This window comes from Copadichromis virginalis, linkage group LG18 (assembly GCF_057382275.1).
Source record: "Copadichromis virginalis isolate Kocher_CV1m ecotype Utaka linkage group LG18, C_Virginalis_male_GT1.1, whole genome shotgun sequence".
In the NCBI taxonomy this organism is placed as follows: domain Eukaryota; kingdom Metazoa; phylum Chordata; class Actinopteri; order Cichliformes; family Cichlidae; genus Copadichromis; species Copadichromis virginalis.
The window spans coordinates 10,819,148-10,836,896 of record NC_140635.1 but is presented as its reverse complement, the minus strand read 5'-3'; the positions used below and the strand labels follow the sequence as shown (position 1 = coordinate 10,836,896).

At 39.0% G+C, this 17,749-nt stretch overlaps 1 protein-coding gene and 1 pseudogene across 2 annotated transcripts in view; both read right to left on the bottom strand.

Moving 5' to 3' along the window:
- Positions 1–124: 124 nt before the first annotated feature.
- Positions 125–3,155, bottom strand: LOC146687333 (uncharacterized; annotated as a pseudogene). Its single transcript, XR_014916432.1, has 3 exons — positions 3,091–3,155; positions 2,148–2,244; positions 125–1,893 (listed from the first exon to the last, which is right to left on the bottom strand). The product of XR_014916432.1 is annotated as an uncharacterized LOC146687333 (transcript).
- A 2,586-nt stretch (positions 3,156–5,741) lies between these two features.
- Positions 5,742–17,749, bottom strand: part of glis1a (GLIS family zinc finger 1a) — a 67,538-nt gene continuing 55,530 nt past the window's right edge. The window contains exons 6-9 of the mRNA XM_085439390.1: positions 15,202–15,355; positions 8,634–8,767; positions 8,449–8,547; positions 5,742–7,924 (exon numbers count right to left, since the gene is read on the bottom strand). Coding sequence (XP_085295516.1) covers positions 7,782–7,924; positions 8,449–8,547; positions 8,634–8,767; positions 15,202–15,355 — 530 coding nt within the window. The 3' untranslated portion in view covers positions 5,742–7,781. The remainder of the gene's footprint in view (positions 7,925–8,448; positions 8,548–8,633; positions 8,768–15,201; positions 15,356–17,749) is intronic.

Sequence of the window (17,749 nt, the reverse complement as noted above, 5' to 3'; positions counted from 1 at the left end):
CACTAAAAACAGCTGAAAGTGGCTGAGAAAAATGTCTGACTCGTATAATCCACAACCCACAGGATGCTGCTGTTCCAACAGTAAATAATCAGAATCAGAACACTTTATTAATCCCAGAGGGAATTACATAAAGAACTATTAATATCAAAAATTAATTAATGGCACAAGTAAACACACTTGTCACTTTAGCAGGGGTACAGATACTTTGGCAAGAGTTGAATCAACGATTAAACTTTATTACTCAAGTAAAAGTGAAGGAGTATAGCCTCTGAAATATAGGCATTTATTAAAGTCAGACTTATATACTGGAAGATTCAAAAATTCATCTTAGAAACTTCCGATTGTTCCAAGTCCCAGTAATTGTGGCAGTTTGAAAAAGATTTAATAAAGGTTTCATAAAATAACAGTCAAATTTCAGATGAGAGAAGAAGAAAAAAACTAAATGAAAGTGGCTTACTGCAGAGTGCAATTACTGCACTTGTGTTCATTATGGACCGATTTCTGACAGAAACGTTACACACTGCAAATTCATTCCCTCACTCACTTTAAAATAAATAAAATACTGATCATCTCGATGCCCCTTGTATTGTGGCTCTCCTGCTTTGAAAGGGAAACTGCAAATACATGATTGCAACTACAAAGATATGCACGGGCCAGCTTCACTGATGCTCTGCTCCACAGAGTTAGTTTTTTTAGGACTTCTGCCTCGGCCTAAACCAACACACTCTCAAAATTTGACCAGCTGTTCCTGAGACGTAAAGTTGAAAACTTTCCAGATTTTGTTTTCTCTATTCTGAATATTGACACATTTAACCTGGTTTCCCTTTTAAGTGAAATTTTATAAGACTTGGTACATAAATATTTCAGGTATTGTCAAAATGTTGTGATCTTTGACCACCGAATAATTAACTTGAACACTCAGTTTCAGGCGATCTTCTATACTTTTGGATCTGTATGATGCCAGTGAGAGTGGATATCCCAAATATGATCATCTCAGCCACAAAGAAGCTCCATCCATCTGCTGTTCAAGCCTTATGCTTGTGATAGGCAACCAATCAGAAGAGGTTACATGGAGGCAGAGGAGACCTAAACTCATATGGAACTGTGAACCAAACAAAGCTCCTTTAATAAAGTGCAAAAAAATATGTTGAATTCCCTCTAAACAAGAAATTATAATATAAAGACCAAAATATAATCAATTCAGTGTGGAATACATATGTGTCAGCAAATTTTCTACTGTGTTTTTCTCCACATACTGTCAATGATCCACTGAACAGCCCCCACTGTTGTTCTGAGGCAGCTCAGTCATCCAAGTCTCACATGAATGCCTTTTGGGAAGTCAAAGAGGCCATAAGCTTTACTAACACCTTTGCTTTTACTATGAGATGCAGCTTTAATGTTTTCTTTGTATGTGCACCAATAAGTTCTTTTTGTAGAGAACGACGGCGCAGTGAGGGCACTTCACTGACTTTAAATACATCACACGTGAAGAGAGCAGCTCTGTGGCTTCAGACTGTGCCGCCTCGGCAGGTGGTTTACAGGCGTCTGGAGGGGGAGCCGAGTTTGGCTGACAGGATGGCGGAGTGTCAACAGGTGACACAAGTGTGCAACAATGGTCTGACATTACAGAGTCCTCTCCAGCTGATGTGGGAAGGTTACGCTCCAAAGGAGGCTGCGCTGACCTCTGCTGGGGAGCACAGGGAGTGAAAAAGGATGATGACGATGATGCAGGTGCCCTGATTTCTGCCGAAGGTGGCACTGTATCACATGTGTTTCGACATCCAGTTACGTGTAATGTCATATCCTCTTTGCGCATGATTGTTTTCTCACAGTGCGGGCAGTGGTAATGACCTGTGTCTCGGCAAGGCAGGTTGCATCTGCAAATGTTTGTATCTGCAAGGGACAGCCATACATCACAGTTAGGAATTTAGCTGTCCAGCTGTGATTTTACTCAGTGATGCGATGGCATAAATATTTAAAAATCATGTTTCTTTCAAAGTAACTCTAGCTTTCTTCTAAAGCTGATCTACTGACTCCAAATCAGAGTTGGTAAGAGTAAGTAAAACTGTTGACCTTTAAATGTACGGTAAATGCAACGCTGTTAATCAAAAGAAGCCCACATTTATTTCCTCTTGTCATCAGCTTACCTTGGAAATAAACTGCATTTTTGATGTGGGACTCCAGATGTCTGCACATGGTCCTTGCACGTGTGGTGGTGAATTTGGGACACAGAGGGCAGCCCAGCTGTAAACAATTCCCAGTTTTACTCTTTAACTGGCATCCAGTCTTAATTATGGATGGATGCATCCTTCATCATATTTTTATTTACTTTTTCCTTTATACAAAAATAAAACATATGATGATGATGGATGGATGCATCTGGAAAACAGTTTTTTTATTATCATTATTACTTGTTCTATGTGGTTATTTTATAAATTATGAAAGAATAAACTACACAGCCCACATTAGGAGCCGGTTTCCAGGACAGTGACTAGGTTAAATGCCAACCGTCTCCTTACACGTTGTTAGGCTTGTCAACTGCGAGGGTCACAGTAAGCTCCAAGAGTCACAGTAAGCTCCAAGAGTCACAGTAAGCTCCAAGAGTCACAATCTTAAAAATGAGCTATATGTAAGAATTTATTTTAAAGCTGATTCAAAAAGAAACAATTTTGCTACCAAATGCAGTTTATTATCCAAAATATGTTTTCTGCCTCTCTGACAAATAAAAATCATCATCAGCCACACAACAGACTGAACAATGAACAATAACACACACACACACACACACACACACACACACACACACACACACAGAACCTTCAAATTCACACTAATATAACAAAACCCCGTCAAACCAGTAAATATTTAAAGTGTCTATCAATTCAGATAAAGTATTGAAGAACCTTTTTCTACACCAATCAGCTGTGACCAATAAAGGACGTTCTGGTCTGCGCATGCGTGATTATCTCAAGCGCTGACAGCTAAAAACAAACACTCGCTTTGACAGGTTTAACACTTTAAGACTGTCACACACTAGATTCTTCGGTATATTCAAGTTTAATGTAACGTAACTTTAGAAAATATTCTTACCGCTGTGAGAAAACAAAAACAGATGCAGACGGACCTCCGCGACAGTTACCTCCACAGGTTGCAGGAAATTACGTGACAGACTGCTCATGGGCAACTTTACTTCCTCGTCTTTAGGTTTACTGTGGTTAGACTAAAGGTGCAAGTCGCCCCCTACTGTAGTAGACGGTAACATCGTCATTACAGTATATTTTGAATATTAGACCTGGTTTCTATATATTTAATTGAAGCCTTTTGAGCTATCAGCTTCTCTTCCCGGACCTGCCTCACTCTGTTTCCCTGCATTTGTCTTTTTAATATGAACTTCTCGACTTCCTGACCTCTATGTAACATCGTCTTAACTCTGATGAAGAGCAGCTGAATTGATTACATGGCTAGTGCTGCTAAATCCTGCAGGAAGTGTATTAACAGAGGACTACAAAGGGAGAAGTGCTGAGTAATCTGGCCCTGTCATACCTTAAAGGCCTCACAATATCATTTTAGCTAACCTGAGCACTTTGCTCTCAGACTGCAGGCTTGTTGTTGGTTCCTAGAGTTTCTAAAAGTACAATGTTAGAGAAAGGATTCAGGTGTTAGGCCTCTGTCCTATGCAACCAGCTCAGAGACATACACCCTCTCTACTTTTAAGATTAGACTCAAAGCTTTCATTTTTCATGAAGATTCTGGATGATCATTTATGAATCAATCACACTAGAGTAAAAAATGAATGGCTAATTCATTGCAACTAGGAACAATTCGTGGTTGCATTTGGCAACTGATTGCAAATAGTTGCAGCTGGTGGCCCAGAGATTGAATGTGCCACATGCTAAACCACCCTAAACCTTTGGGTGGCCAGTTGTAAAGGTAAGCTGGTGGGAGACAGACAAAGGTTAGCAAATAACTGCTGTCTGACTTATAAATTCAGACCGATTGGTTGCTTTGTTCTAATGTGACTGTGGCATTAGCTGTGCTGCTGTAGGCCCAACCTGCTGGGCGACTTCCCATGATGCACCAATTCTCCTCTTTTCACTCCTAGTGCGTTTATATGGCACTACTGTAACTTTTCTCTGCTCTTGCCTGTAGTTTTGTGTTTTGTCTTATTTGTTGATCCTCCTCCATTCGGTCATGGCATGATTGCCCCTCTTTAAGCTGGTTCAGGGAGTTCTCTTCAATGCACCATCACCAAGTAGTTGGTCATGCAGGAATGCTAATACAATATTAAGCACCTTGAGATGACTGAGATGAACTGGAGGGATGTAGAAATAAATAATTTGATTGAAAATAATCTGAAGTATGTGTACTTGTGTTTTTTGTTTCTAATGCAGCATAATCCAATCATTTCATGTTCTAAAACCATTTTCTTATAACTATTGCTCTAGGAAATGTAGCTAGTAACCTTTCAAAAGTCTTACAATTTAGAGTGGGAATGAACTTGATCCAGCTGGTCCAGTAGATGGCAGCATTACCCAACCAAGATCGTCCACTTCTAAACATGGAAAACCCAAAATAACAAAATTAAGAATTATAATCATTGTTTGTCACATTTCACACTAAAATGCAGTACTGATTCAGTACTTAAAAACAAAACAAAAACAAGCAAATACAAACATTCTTTTTATTTTGGTATAAAAGACAGATGCATTTTTATACAGTTCAGTAAGAAAACACTACAAAATTACTACAAAATCAGTGTAAACATTTTCTGGTTGGTCATTTTCTCAAAGTCTCTAAGCCGAGACAGAAAAGAGTGCAGAGAAGATACTGTAAACACTGAAAATAACACTGATTGAAACTGTACAATAAACACATAAAAGGCAGCGCGCTGAAGAAACGAGTCACACGATTATACTGCTGTCCTGTTTTTGAGAATAACTTTATTTTAGTGCAGTTTATTGCATAGTTTTGTTTGTTTCATCAACATCAACTCCCCTTTGTGACATTTCTGGAACATTTCTATACAGCAGCCCTCTTTTGGGTATCTGCTGCAGTTTCCCCTCTAGTCACAAGCAGAGTGAGTTTGCTCATTGACACTGCAGATACAAGATAATCTGGTTACTCACAAACACACACTATGACCTTAAAGGAGTAAATTATTATCTTCAGATGATGTCTTTCTTGTTGCGAGCTACATATGATGACTGTTTAGTGTAAGGCTGCAGCTGGGTTAGGTTAGCTTCACACGAGGACTGGAAATAGCTTCATACAGCTTTAAAATGTTTTCCAAGCTTCCTACTTGAGACAGAATATTGTTGTGCACACCATAAAGCATGCTAAAATTCATCCTTTTGACTTCACACACATATGAACGGGATAAAATGAAACAACTTCCACTGCTCTATTAAAAAGCTACTTTCAGCTGCTCTTTTATTCATAAGGAGTCACCACAGCAGGTAGTTTGATTGTCTGAGATATCTTTAATACCAACATTTGTTGATAGGCCTCTGTGTAACTGACTGAGGTGCTACCTGTAGCTACAGGCAAGGACATCATAAACTGCAGCTGTACAGGATGTGGGCTATGTTTATAAAACTATAAATGTCAGAGGTTCCATACATGAATTTGCTTTGAATAAGTGAAAACCCTTCACAGCACATCTAAATGTTAAGACTCCAGTTTATAGATTTCTATTCAGACATTCAACTGAGCATTTTTGTGGTCGACTCATTTGTTTTACATACATACAAAAAAAAAAAAAAAAATTAAGACTGGGAGGAGACACAAACCCAGCCTCTAGTGACTCAAGCCAGTGTACTTCCTCAGTGCCAGAACCAAGCCTGGATGAATGTGGGAGGGACACTGCATCAGCAAAGCCGAGTGTATATCCTCCTGAGAACTACAGGAAAAAAGTATCTTTCAGTTTAACTTTATTGTGATTTCCTGTCTCTTTGGATCAGAGGCCACACAAACACATGAGATATCATTGGAAACATAAATGAATAGACTGATTATCAGGAGGAAATGGTTGGAACCATTTGCTACGCCTCCCCTTGGAAAGAAGGGAGCAGCTGAAAGCATCTTCTGTGGATGTTTTTTAGGTACATTTTATTGCTTTTGTTAGACCCATGCTAGCTGTTTCCAGTCTTTATCCCGCACTCAGCTAACCAGCTGGTAGCTGTAACTTCATAGTTAATACAACAACAAGAAAGAGATATCGGTCTTCTTATGTAACCCGGATAAACACACAGCAAGAATCTCTCCCAAACGCTGGACTAAGCTTTGAAATGTTTAAACTGCTGAATGTGTTGAATTAAAAAGCTGAATCTGAGCGTTTTATTTACAACTTTATGTCTTTGAGTTATTCTTGAACCTCCACTGTTTTATCTAAATCACTGTGAGGACTGCAAACATTTAAAAAACATATTTACACACAAACAACAAGAAAATATGAAATTAGAACATTTTGTGAATGTGGATGTTTCGTTTTACTGATGTCTTTGTAATCATCTTCTACATTCCACTTTGTGTACCCACACGAGGTTGGGAAGCATTGCATTATGGATTACTTCTTTGATTATCTCCTACAAACCAAGCCACTGCAGAGGCAGAAGTGTCCTCACTAGCTAAGATCAACATTGGAGACAAAGACAAATAAAATGAAGTCTGCAGCTCCTTCTATCCAGAAAACACAAATGTTGTGGTCATTTTTGAATTTAGAAAAAAAAAAAGTCATTGCTACTTTGCTACTGAGAATACTGTGCAGAAATCTTGACCAACTCCTAATTTCATTATACTTTACTTCCAAGCAGCCAAACACTCTTGTAATCTTTAAAGTGCTCTTGAGCAATAGCCCTCCAGGCTTTCTGAAAGTCTTTCAACATTTTTCTTTGGACACTGGTTAGAGCTTGTACCTGAGCATTTTCACAGGAATGTTTTTGTTTATTAAGCCACTTTACACTGACCTCTGAGCAGCATCTTTAAAGAATTTTAGGGAACTGAACAAGCAAGGGACAAACGAAGAAGTGGCAGGCTTATAACGCTATTCTAGTAATAGTATTATCATCTGACAGACATGCCCTTGGGGATCCTGTCAGATCTGATACTGTCAGATTTCGGTCCACCATTCAGTACCGTCTGATAATCATCTTAGTGGCAACGCTCCCAAACACACTGAAGATGCAGTAAAAGCTTACCTGAATAGAAAAACACACAACGGAACAGTATCGGTCATGAACTGGGCTCCCTGTTTCAACATTACTGAAACAGTATGGGATCATGTAGACAGAGCACAGAGCTCAATGCAGCAAACATCCAAAGAAAAGCTTTAAATGTTCTTCAGGAAGTCTGGAGGACATTTCCTAAAGACTACTTAAAGAAATTAAATGAAAGCATCATACCAGATATTGACTTTCAAGCTTTTTAGAAATCTGCAAACACTGTTTCTGCCTTATATCTTTGAACATTTCAACAAATGGCATTGCCTATTTCCCATTTTGCTAGTGAAATATAAAGAAATGTTGGGTGGGTCAAGACTCTTGCACAGTACTGTCTCTCTGTGATTTTCCCTTTTGGCCATTTGTTTGTTTGTCCACAGATCCACAGCTTAACAAGAGTTTTTCAGCCTCTAGTTATTTTTGTACCATTTAAACTCCCACTGGCTTTTTTCTCTTGCCAAAAAAGGAACAATGCTGATAAAATGCTCCTTAGATATATATATACACAAGTGAGTGATTGTCAGCTGTCGCATTCATGCTGCATAGAATATTTCTGGGTGTCCATCACGAGTCCAGATAGACGGAGTAAATCTGACTGAGGCAGCGGTCGACACCACCTGCCTGGAAGAGGAAGCTGTCGTCTGGGCAGGGAGGCAAGGAGTAACCGCCCCCCGCCTGACCCTGCAGGTCCTGCAGCAAGTCAAACCCTGACAGAAGGAAAAAAAAAAAACAACACAGCAAATGAGTTATTTAAATGTGAAAGGTTTTATTATTACATATGGGAAAGAGTTTAGTTGGAGGTTTTAAAAAAAATGGAAACAGATAGTTGCCTTCATAATTGTTTGAGCAACTATAATCAATGTTTTATAATAAATGGCATCAAATAACAGCATGGAAACCATGAGGCAATATTAAAACCTACTACAGCTCACTGTTTATCTGTCTGCTCAGTAAATGTTTAGTCTCAGTTTGCTCCCACTGTTCTTATAGTGTCACTTTCAGTAGCTGCTTTTAGTAAAAAGTCTCTAAAAACCTTCAATTGACCAAATTAACAACAAGCGGATAAAAAGCTATTAGCCTCAGTAAAGTTTTACTCTTTAGTCAGATAATTATCAGCTATATAGATCTTTTTAAAATTGCATTAGAAAGCTTATTTCAGCTCTGAAATAAAACTACAGGTTACCACAGATATAGTTAGCAACAAGCTACATTTGTGTAGTTGACGTCTCACCTGTAGAGTGGGAGGCGGGCTGGTTGGTGAAGTAACTTGCAGGCTCAAAACCTCCATCGCTGGGTGCCTGAGCCATCTTTCCCTCTCCATACAGGCAGCCTAGGAGAATCACAGAGTAGACGAAGATGAAGCATGGCATTGAACACACGCCTCGCTCACATTACTTGACTTGATGTTGTCTGTACCGTGTTGCTGCGAGAACACTTGCTGTTGGTGGTTGTAGGTTTTCTGGAAGCCCTGCAGCCGGACATCTACTCTGTCTGAGCAGGGACTCGCTGGGATCACGTCAGCGGACACAAACAAGGAAGCTGGTCTGTTCCTGGAAACGCACAACATAAACATTTATCTAGCATCAAATCACAAAAACAGTTGCCTCAAAGCGCTTTATACTGTAAGGTAAAAACTCTACAGTAATGTGGAGAAAACCCCAACAACCAGACAACCAACCACCAGGCCAATTTTGGATTAAGCCCTGCTGCCACAGATGACCACCTTTTCTGCTTGCTCACCTTCCTTATAAATGGCTTCTTCACAGACATCCAACCAGTGAAATCATTCCTGATTATTCTCAAGTAGACAGATAACAGTAGATGGATCAACTGATGGGCCAGATGCCTTTTTCAGGTCGTGCGTCAGGTCTTTGGTAGATTTTTTAAATATTTCTTAAGGACATGACTTTCAGAAACTGCCGTAGATCATTTTTAGGCCCATCACTTTTCCTTTTGTTTTTTAGGCAAAACTGGACCAGTTTGCTTAACCTTCTAGGACCTGGCGTCCACATATGTGGACATCACATTATGGGTTGTCTAGACCACAATACTAAATTTTACTCTGCAAGGGCCTGATATCCACTTACGAGGACATTATACTGCCACCGTTCTACTGAAATTTAAGACGAATGTCCTCATAAGTGGATATAATTTTTCAAAGAAACAAAAATCAGGTAAAAAAATAAATAAATCTGGTAATTCTTTGTTTTTATATTCATCAGGTTCCAATCAGCCCAAATAGCAAAGAAAATTTAAAAAAAAAATGCCATGAAAGAGTTCGGGTCTTAGGAGGTTAAGGACACACTCCACACCACATTGAGATAAGTTTTCAGTTAATAGTTCTTTGAAAAAATTTTTTAAAGACCTCCAGAAACTGCAGAACTGTTGCTCAAGAGCACTTTAAATAATTACAAGAAAGTCCAGCTCCTTGGAAGTAAACCATAAAGAAATAAGAGATGACTTAAGATTTCTAAAGTTAGTAACATCAAACTATTCTCCACAAACACGGTTAACTTTAAACTCCAGTACTGATTACTGCGTGTGTTTCAGTGTTAAAATGAATAAACACTGACCACATTCATCATAGTGATGGAGTGCTACGTGTCAACAGGTCCTACTGAAGCCATTTAAAGACCAAATCTAAGTACAAGTTGAAAGTGACAGGTTTGATGGTTTAACTCAAAAATTATTATTTATTTTTTTTAAAGTGGAAATGAAGTTTCCAGAGAATTGATCCTGTATGTGACTGACTCAGCCCGGCCTGTTTCTACACTAATGCTGTTTTTGGCCTGACCTTCACTTCTGCTGAACTGCTGAAAGTTTCTGTCACACTGAGATGTATATCAGCGTTTGTTAAGCACCATAAAATTCAACACAAGTTTTCCAAGCCAATAAATATTATGGTAAAACGATAATGATGTTGTAACTCTCTGATTGATGGAACTTCAATCTTAGTTGTATTAAACTAAATTGTGAAAATTATTTCATAGGGAAGGTTTCAATCAATGTAAGCAACAACACTGACTCTGATACAATGAACCCAGGGCACGAGGTTTTCAGGTAATTAAATCAGATAAACATCAGCTGACCGCTGTATACATCAGAAACATGTAAACACTTCTCTTCTGCAAACAGTGCAGTTTGTATAAGAAAGCGTTTCCACCTCAGGAGGGTAATGTGCTGCAGAGAGCTGTATCCATCTCTTTGCTGCAAGAATGTGCTGACTGTGCACAAACACTCTGACTCAACATGGAAACGAATGAGTCAGTGGAGCCAAGTCGACGAGAAGAAAGAAAGGCAGCTGAATTTCTCTCTAAGGAGATACGCAGCTGAAAAAAAAAACAAAAAAACCCCGTACGGTATTCAAGTGCCCCCCTTCCACCTTCAAAGAGCCCACTCTCAGCATTTCATGTGGCCTGAAGGCTTTCCTGGATGATGTACTGCAGCATATTGGTCCCCAGAGAGCCAAACAGCACTGGTTTCTGCTGGAAGACTTTTAGTGGGCTTCATAAACAAGCCAGGCCTTGTCAGAGATACCGATGGCTGCTGGTCTGAACATCGTATATTTTCGCATCTGATCAGCTATAAAAACAGGAAATGTTTGGAGATTTCTTTACATATCTCTCATTTATCATCCCCAAGTCTCTTTATTACCCATTTCCCATGTCAGATGCTATTACATTTAAGTTAACAGTCTCTGCTTTCATTGGAGAAATACAATAAAAGCCAAAATTAATCAGAAGGACTTTTTGAAACCCAAACTGATATAACTTACAGATGGCTGTGGCTTCCCGAGGTAATAAAATCCAGGTTTTGTATAGTATTATGTAAACAACGTGGCCTTTGATATAGCGTGGCTGTTGAAATGAATGTGCTGCAATGACTGCAAGGCAAAAGAATTCAACACATCTTTGAATTTCCCCTCACTGGCCCCTGAACCATCAGCGCTGACCTTAACTATAAACAACGCCGTCTGCGCCACGGCTTACATTCTTGTAATGTTGCAACAACATAGTTGAGATGTCTGAGCTGTGCTGGGTCGATCTGTCACTTTGTGGCCGGTGTGCCCAACTGCTCACATGCACGAGCTTACCGAGGGCCCAGGGCTGAGGACGCGGCTGTCAGTAAACCTCAGGAAACTTTTTGTCTGATCATATTTTACCAACTGACCCTCTGCAGGACTCACGTTTTTCTTACTAACTACAGCTGCCATCCTTACTGCTTATGCAGAATGAAAGGAATCCAGCTTGCAGAATTTAAGATCTTCTGCGCATTGTGCTGCATTTAATTGGTGCCAGCTTATGATCACAAACCTGATGTTTCGAATTTGAATTTTGAAAGTATTTCGGTGATATGGATTTAATGGATCACAGGGGATTACGTTAAATCTGTGCAATACAGATGGAGATTTAATGGGATCTAAGTGCTACCACTAAGTGCTTAGGGAAACTACAGCACAAGCATTTCATTTTAGAGCTACAGCAAGTAAAAAAAAGTGAAGGATTTCACTTAAAGCGGCTATTTAGGTCCAATGTCACTTGGAGTTTCTGCAAAATAAACTTCATTACATCGCCTTCCTTCAACGTGTATAATAGTGTTTCTGTGTGAGCGCTATCCTGGTTAGTGTGCCTGTATCTGATGGACACGCTGCTGCAAAAAAATGCAAATCCAGCACCACGCTACCTCTCTCTTCCAACCGCACAATATATACAAACACTGTGCATCACAAATACTAAACTGATGGACAAGCCTCACTGCGGGCCTCTGTAAATTATTAAAAGACGTCAAAATGGCTCATTACAGCCAGAGTAAACATTGGCCTCCCTATGAGGTCAGAGCATGATGCTGCCTGCACCATGAAGAAAAGATAATTTACTTTCACGTGTTTAACGTCTCTCGTCTAAGTCATTTTGTGGAAAATCAAGTGCTTGTCTGGTATTAGCTTTGGCAGGTTGTCATATACTGTGGGCACCAGTGGGATTCAATGACATCCTCCGCTGCTATAAAGAGACGTCAATGGACGGATTGTGCATAGCTTCATGGAAGCTCTACTGTAGCTGCACATTTTAGGAAGGCGGAGAGATTCTGAGAGAGGTGAGCAAAGTTCCTAAAAATGCACAAAAGCATCCAAATGTTTGATTTATTAAAATCTGTATTTGTTTTGTAAACTTTAAAGTGGTTTTAGAAGTGAAATACGTGATGAAATCCAGATCAAATAGTACTTACAAATTCTGTGTTTTCTTGTATATATATTGGTTGACCGACACAATACAATCTCCTCAACCCAAGGCCTGTGGCTGGCACACATACATTTATGATGTAGTTTTATCACTACAAATACAATAACTTCTTGAGTAGTTTTCAAAGAGGAACAACTAACCGTAACGTGTAAGAATATCTGAAAAACAGAAGTGGACTTTTTTCATTTGTAATCATAAGAAAAAAAAATAAAGATCTTGCAATAAAAAAAAGCTTCTGCGTTGAGACAAATTTCCATTGATACATATTTCTTACATTTTAAAAATCATTAAGCATTTCCATAAACAATCTCAGATATGTGTCTAATCAATACAATGCACTTTGCTTTAGCAGTCAGGGTCAAATCTGAATCCTTTCAAAAAAGATGACATTGACCAAAAAATAAAAAAATAAAAAACCTTCTTCAGCTTCAATTCTAATCAGTGGATTCGCCATCACTTAAACATGCAGACTACTTTTGCAGTTTGCACAATATCACTAAGGGATAGAAGTGAGGTTGGCTTAAATGTCAATATGTATCCCATAAACCAGGGGTGGAGAACTCCAGGCCTCAAGGGCCGGTGTCCTGCAGGTTTTAGATATATTACCCTGGGTCAACAAACCTGAATCAAATGATTAGTTCATTACCAGGCCTCTGGAAAACTTCAAGACACGCTAAGGAGGTAATTTAGCTATTTAAATCAGCTGTATTGTATCACACTCAGGTATTATCAGTGAAGGAGTTCTAGTTAATTGCACTTCTAAGTGGTCTAAGTAAAGTAAGACACACGAGGCTGTCGGCATAAATAAAAGAATAAAAGACAAGTGGCACAAAATCATGGAAGGATATGTTTTTGTCTAGTCCACTTTTCTCGCTGATGAATTGGGCAGCATCTCCTCTGCCTGCCTTTCTGGAAAAGTCACAACTATACATAGTAGACCTTTTGCTACTTTCATTTCAACCCTAAGGGTCAATGATGAACCCTAAAGCTTAAACCTGTTGAAATCAGTGCTCAGAGAAAACAACCAATCTTAACATTTAAGCCAAACACCGAAAGGCCACTTGAAAACAACCCTTGGAAATATTGGAAGAATTTCATATGAAACAATGTGCATTATATGGTAATATTTTATATCATTTATTAAACCACAAAAATGTTATTCTGGCCTTTATTGATGCTATTTTATTAGACAGACTGTTTTTGTTTTTACTATAGTGCCAATAAAAGTTACTTTATGGGCAAACCTTCAATGACCAATAATTTTAGGCCCTATTGTCCAGAAACTGCAGCCCTGGAGGCTTTCAGCTGTATCTTTTTAGTCTCACTTCTACTTTTATACTTGCCTAGAGAAAATTTGTCTCAGCTTACAGTGCACATAAGTTCTGTGGTCTCCAACTACCCAATCAGTGCGACCACAAAGCCATAACTCCATCTCTGGTGATAATGTCTCTGGTTTATTCAAGAATGCACAAGCTCGGATCTCTCTGGCTTTTTCTAGAAATCAGAGATGAGGGAAAGCAAAACAAAATGACTGTGAAATCTTTAGTATCACTTTGAAGCTTCAGTGTTTGATATGGAACAGAGCCGGACTGCTCAGAAGTGTTAAGCAGCTTAGAAACACTTTAATACATGCCAGATATGTTTAAACAATACGTTTAGGACATATAAAAGCAGAGGTTTTGGGGGCGAATCCTTGAAAAGGATACAGAAAGGAGCATAAAATTGAGGTCTGTTAGTTTTCACTATTTTTATCTATAGTAGAAAATAACTCTGAATAAAAACTGCCACATGAGATCTTATTCAGCTCCACTGTGGTGAGTTGGCAGCAGAAATCCCAGCAGCAGATAACTGAAAACCTTGCCAGACACCACGAGGGGTAAGTAGGAAAATATGTCTTTTCTTTATTTTTGTGATTTGGATGAACTGACTATTTTACGTTTGCCTCTTGTTTTATTGTTAAATGTCAGTAAAGTAATCTCCTTCCCAAGAAATAAAAGCAGCCCAATGTTGAAATACATGACACTAAGTCACTCAACGCCCGAGCCCCCCCCTACTTGTCAGAGCTCCTCTCTGCCTATGCTCCAGGAAAACCCACGAGATCTAGTTCAAAACTATTGTTGTCCATTCCACGGACTAACCTCAAATCTCGTGGTGATAGATCCTTCTCTGTGGCAGGTCCCAGACTTTGGAATAGTCTCCCCTTTAATATTAGATCTGCTCAAACTCTTGAGCAATTTAAATCTTTACTAAAGACACACTTTTACGCTCTGGCTTTTAACACATTATGACCCAAGCATTTTGGATTTATCTGAATTAGTTAGTATTGTTTCAATTCTTCTATTCTATTGTTTCTATTGTTATTATTGTATTACACTGTAGTTTTTAATTTTATTGTTATTGTTAAGCACTTTGTGCAGCATCGGCTGTTGGAAATGTGCTATATAAATAAATCTGACCTTGACCTTGACAGTGTAGAAATTAAAAATGATAGATGTTTCTTTGCTTTTTATTATATGAAAGAAAATATTCACAATGGTGCAACAAGATGCAACCTTGGGGAAGATAAACTTCCATCAGATTTAACTACTGCCACTGCTGCCCATAAGCAAGTCACTAAACATCTATTACTCTGCTATAAAAACTAAGTGGACTGTTTCCAGTCCAGCTTCGTTGTATGAATAAATAAATAAATGCTCAGGGGATGCACCGCATTTAACTTGAACTTGCTCTGATCTTACACTCACCCCTCTCTCATGCTCCCCGGGCTTGTTAATGAAGATATTGGGCTATTAGCATCAAAGTTTCCCTCCAGGCCTGGATACCTCGAGTCTGCTGATGGGGGCAGAAACTCTGAATTCCCCCGACTGTGGGCGGTGCTGCTGCTGTTTGAGTACACACCTGAAAGAGAGCCACAGATAACCTCAGTAAATCTGCTCCACCAAACATTTTGAGCATCCACCTCCACATCTGGTCCCACATCTAGTCTGAGGTCTCTGCAGCAAAGGTTGGATGATGTATATAACAGTTACAATAGAGTAGGAGTTAACATTAGAATCATTAGAAACTTCAACTGCAACGTATTTCACTTCAACGCCAAATTACATGTAGCCAAGTTTTCCAAACACCAAAAGTTTAGGAAGTGTTGCAATGCTTTTCATTCTCACATCTTTTGCTGTCAGAGATCGACCGCAAGTAGTTGTGGCAACTAACTGGTTGCCCGGAGGCTGAGTGTGCAATCTCCTCATACACTGGGTAAATACTTTCAATTGCACAGCAATTGCACAAACAATCACAGTCAGACAGAACGACTTTGATTAGTTTTAGACAGACTGGTGAATGTTTTAAGATAACTGGCATTTAGAAATGCAGAAAGATTACCAGGGTGTTGCAATAAATCTGTGTCAGCCTGCAACACCTTTCCTGTCAGTCGAGGCTTAACTCAACTAGTTGCTAACTGGCTGTACTCTGGTTATTTTCATATATTTTCATACTCTTGACAGGCACTCGTAAACATGACCATATTTCCCCAGTCTTGGCTTGTTTACACTGGCTTCCAGGACGTTGTAGAATTGATTTTAAAATTTTATTGCTTGTTTTTAAATCTCTAAATGGATTAGCTCTGTCATACCTCTCTGATTTGTTAACTAAAAATACTCCAAATAGAACTCTCAGGTCAGCTGCGAAGCAGGCTGAAAAACTGAGGAGACTGGGCCTTTGCGATAGCTGCGCCCAAACTTTGGAACAGTCTGCCTCTTGAAATTAGGATCTTTCCAACATTTTTAAAACCCATCTGAAAACACATTTTTACTCTCTACCTTTTAATTGTGTTAAAATTGTGTTTTACTTTGTTCTTTGTGTGGGTTTCTTCTACTTTTTTACTTTTTTACTATGTACAGCACTTTGGTCAACCTGTGTTGTTTTTAAATGACCTTATAAATAAATGGATTGATTGATTGATATATAAATAAAAGTTGCTGAGCATCTGTGCCGTTAAATCTTCCTACTACATCACTATCACATCACTACCTGTAATGATGATTTTCACTGGGTTCAAGCTGTATTGAATTGTATTATAACAAACACCAATAAAATATAAAGAAATGAAAGGCTGACTCTACTCAGTGTTGCACTTTATTTTTCAGCACAGCCTGAATTCTCTCAAGCTGTCTTGCAATTTCTTTAAGTAGTCTTCAGAAACGGCTCTCCAGGCTTCTGGAAGGACATTCAAAGATCTTTGGATGTTGGCTGCCTCTTGTTCCTTTCTCTGTCAAGATAATGCAACACTGCTTCAACAATGCTGATGTTTGGGCTCTGAGGAAGTCAGTCCATGACTGATAGTGCTCCACTGTTGGCTCTTCTATCCAGGTATGCTTCTACTGTCCGCAATAATTTTCATGGTGAAAAATTGAACTAATATCAGTCAGATGCTTTGCAGATGGTATAACATGGTGGATTAAAATCTGACTGTACTCTTCTGCAATCATTCAATTTTGACAAGCGCCCCAACACCGCTGGCTGAGAAGCAGCCCCAGACCATGACAGAGCCTCCTCCATGTTTTACAGATGGCTGTAGGGATGTTTGTACCGCTCTACTGACCTCCTCCATAAATACTGAAAGGCCAATAAAACTCTAATTCGTATTCATTTCCCAATAACAGCTGTTGCCAGTGATCTTCAGTCCAGTTACTGAGTAATTTGGCATACCTCAGCCTCTCTTCACATTTCTGATGAGGCTTCAGTGAACAGTAGATGGATCACCTGAGGGGTTAGATTTTCCTCTCAAGTCCTGTGTTAGGTATTTCCTAACATTTGGTGGGTGTGTTTGTTAAGTTTGGGAAGAAATTATGTTTTTGCAACAGATTGTTGGTACCAAGGTGCCTGCAGACATAATTTAAAATGGGTTCTTTGCAAAGTTGTCTGTGTAGACACAACACTGATTCAATTAGGTCCCTTTTACAAGGATTGGACTAAAAATGAGTAACAAAAAAACGCAGCCAATGTTCAAAGAAAAGCTTTGAAAGACCTTTAGAAAGCCTAGAGAATTATTGCTCAAGACCACTTTAAAAAATGGCAAGAAAGTCTGGCTCCTTGTAGGCAAACAAAACTGTCGAAAATATTAAAATACTCAATTTATAGTTAAATGAAACTCTTCCAAATTATCGTGCAGTAGTGACATTTCCCCCCACTGATGAGCAACTCAATGTGCTATAGAAAAACAATTTCTGGTGTAAATACAAGTATATTACACACAGTGTGCACATATGGACAGATGGGGATTAGACTATGTTGCAA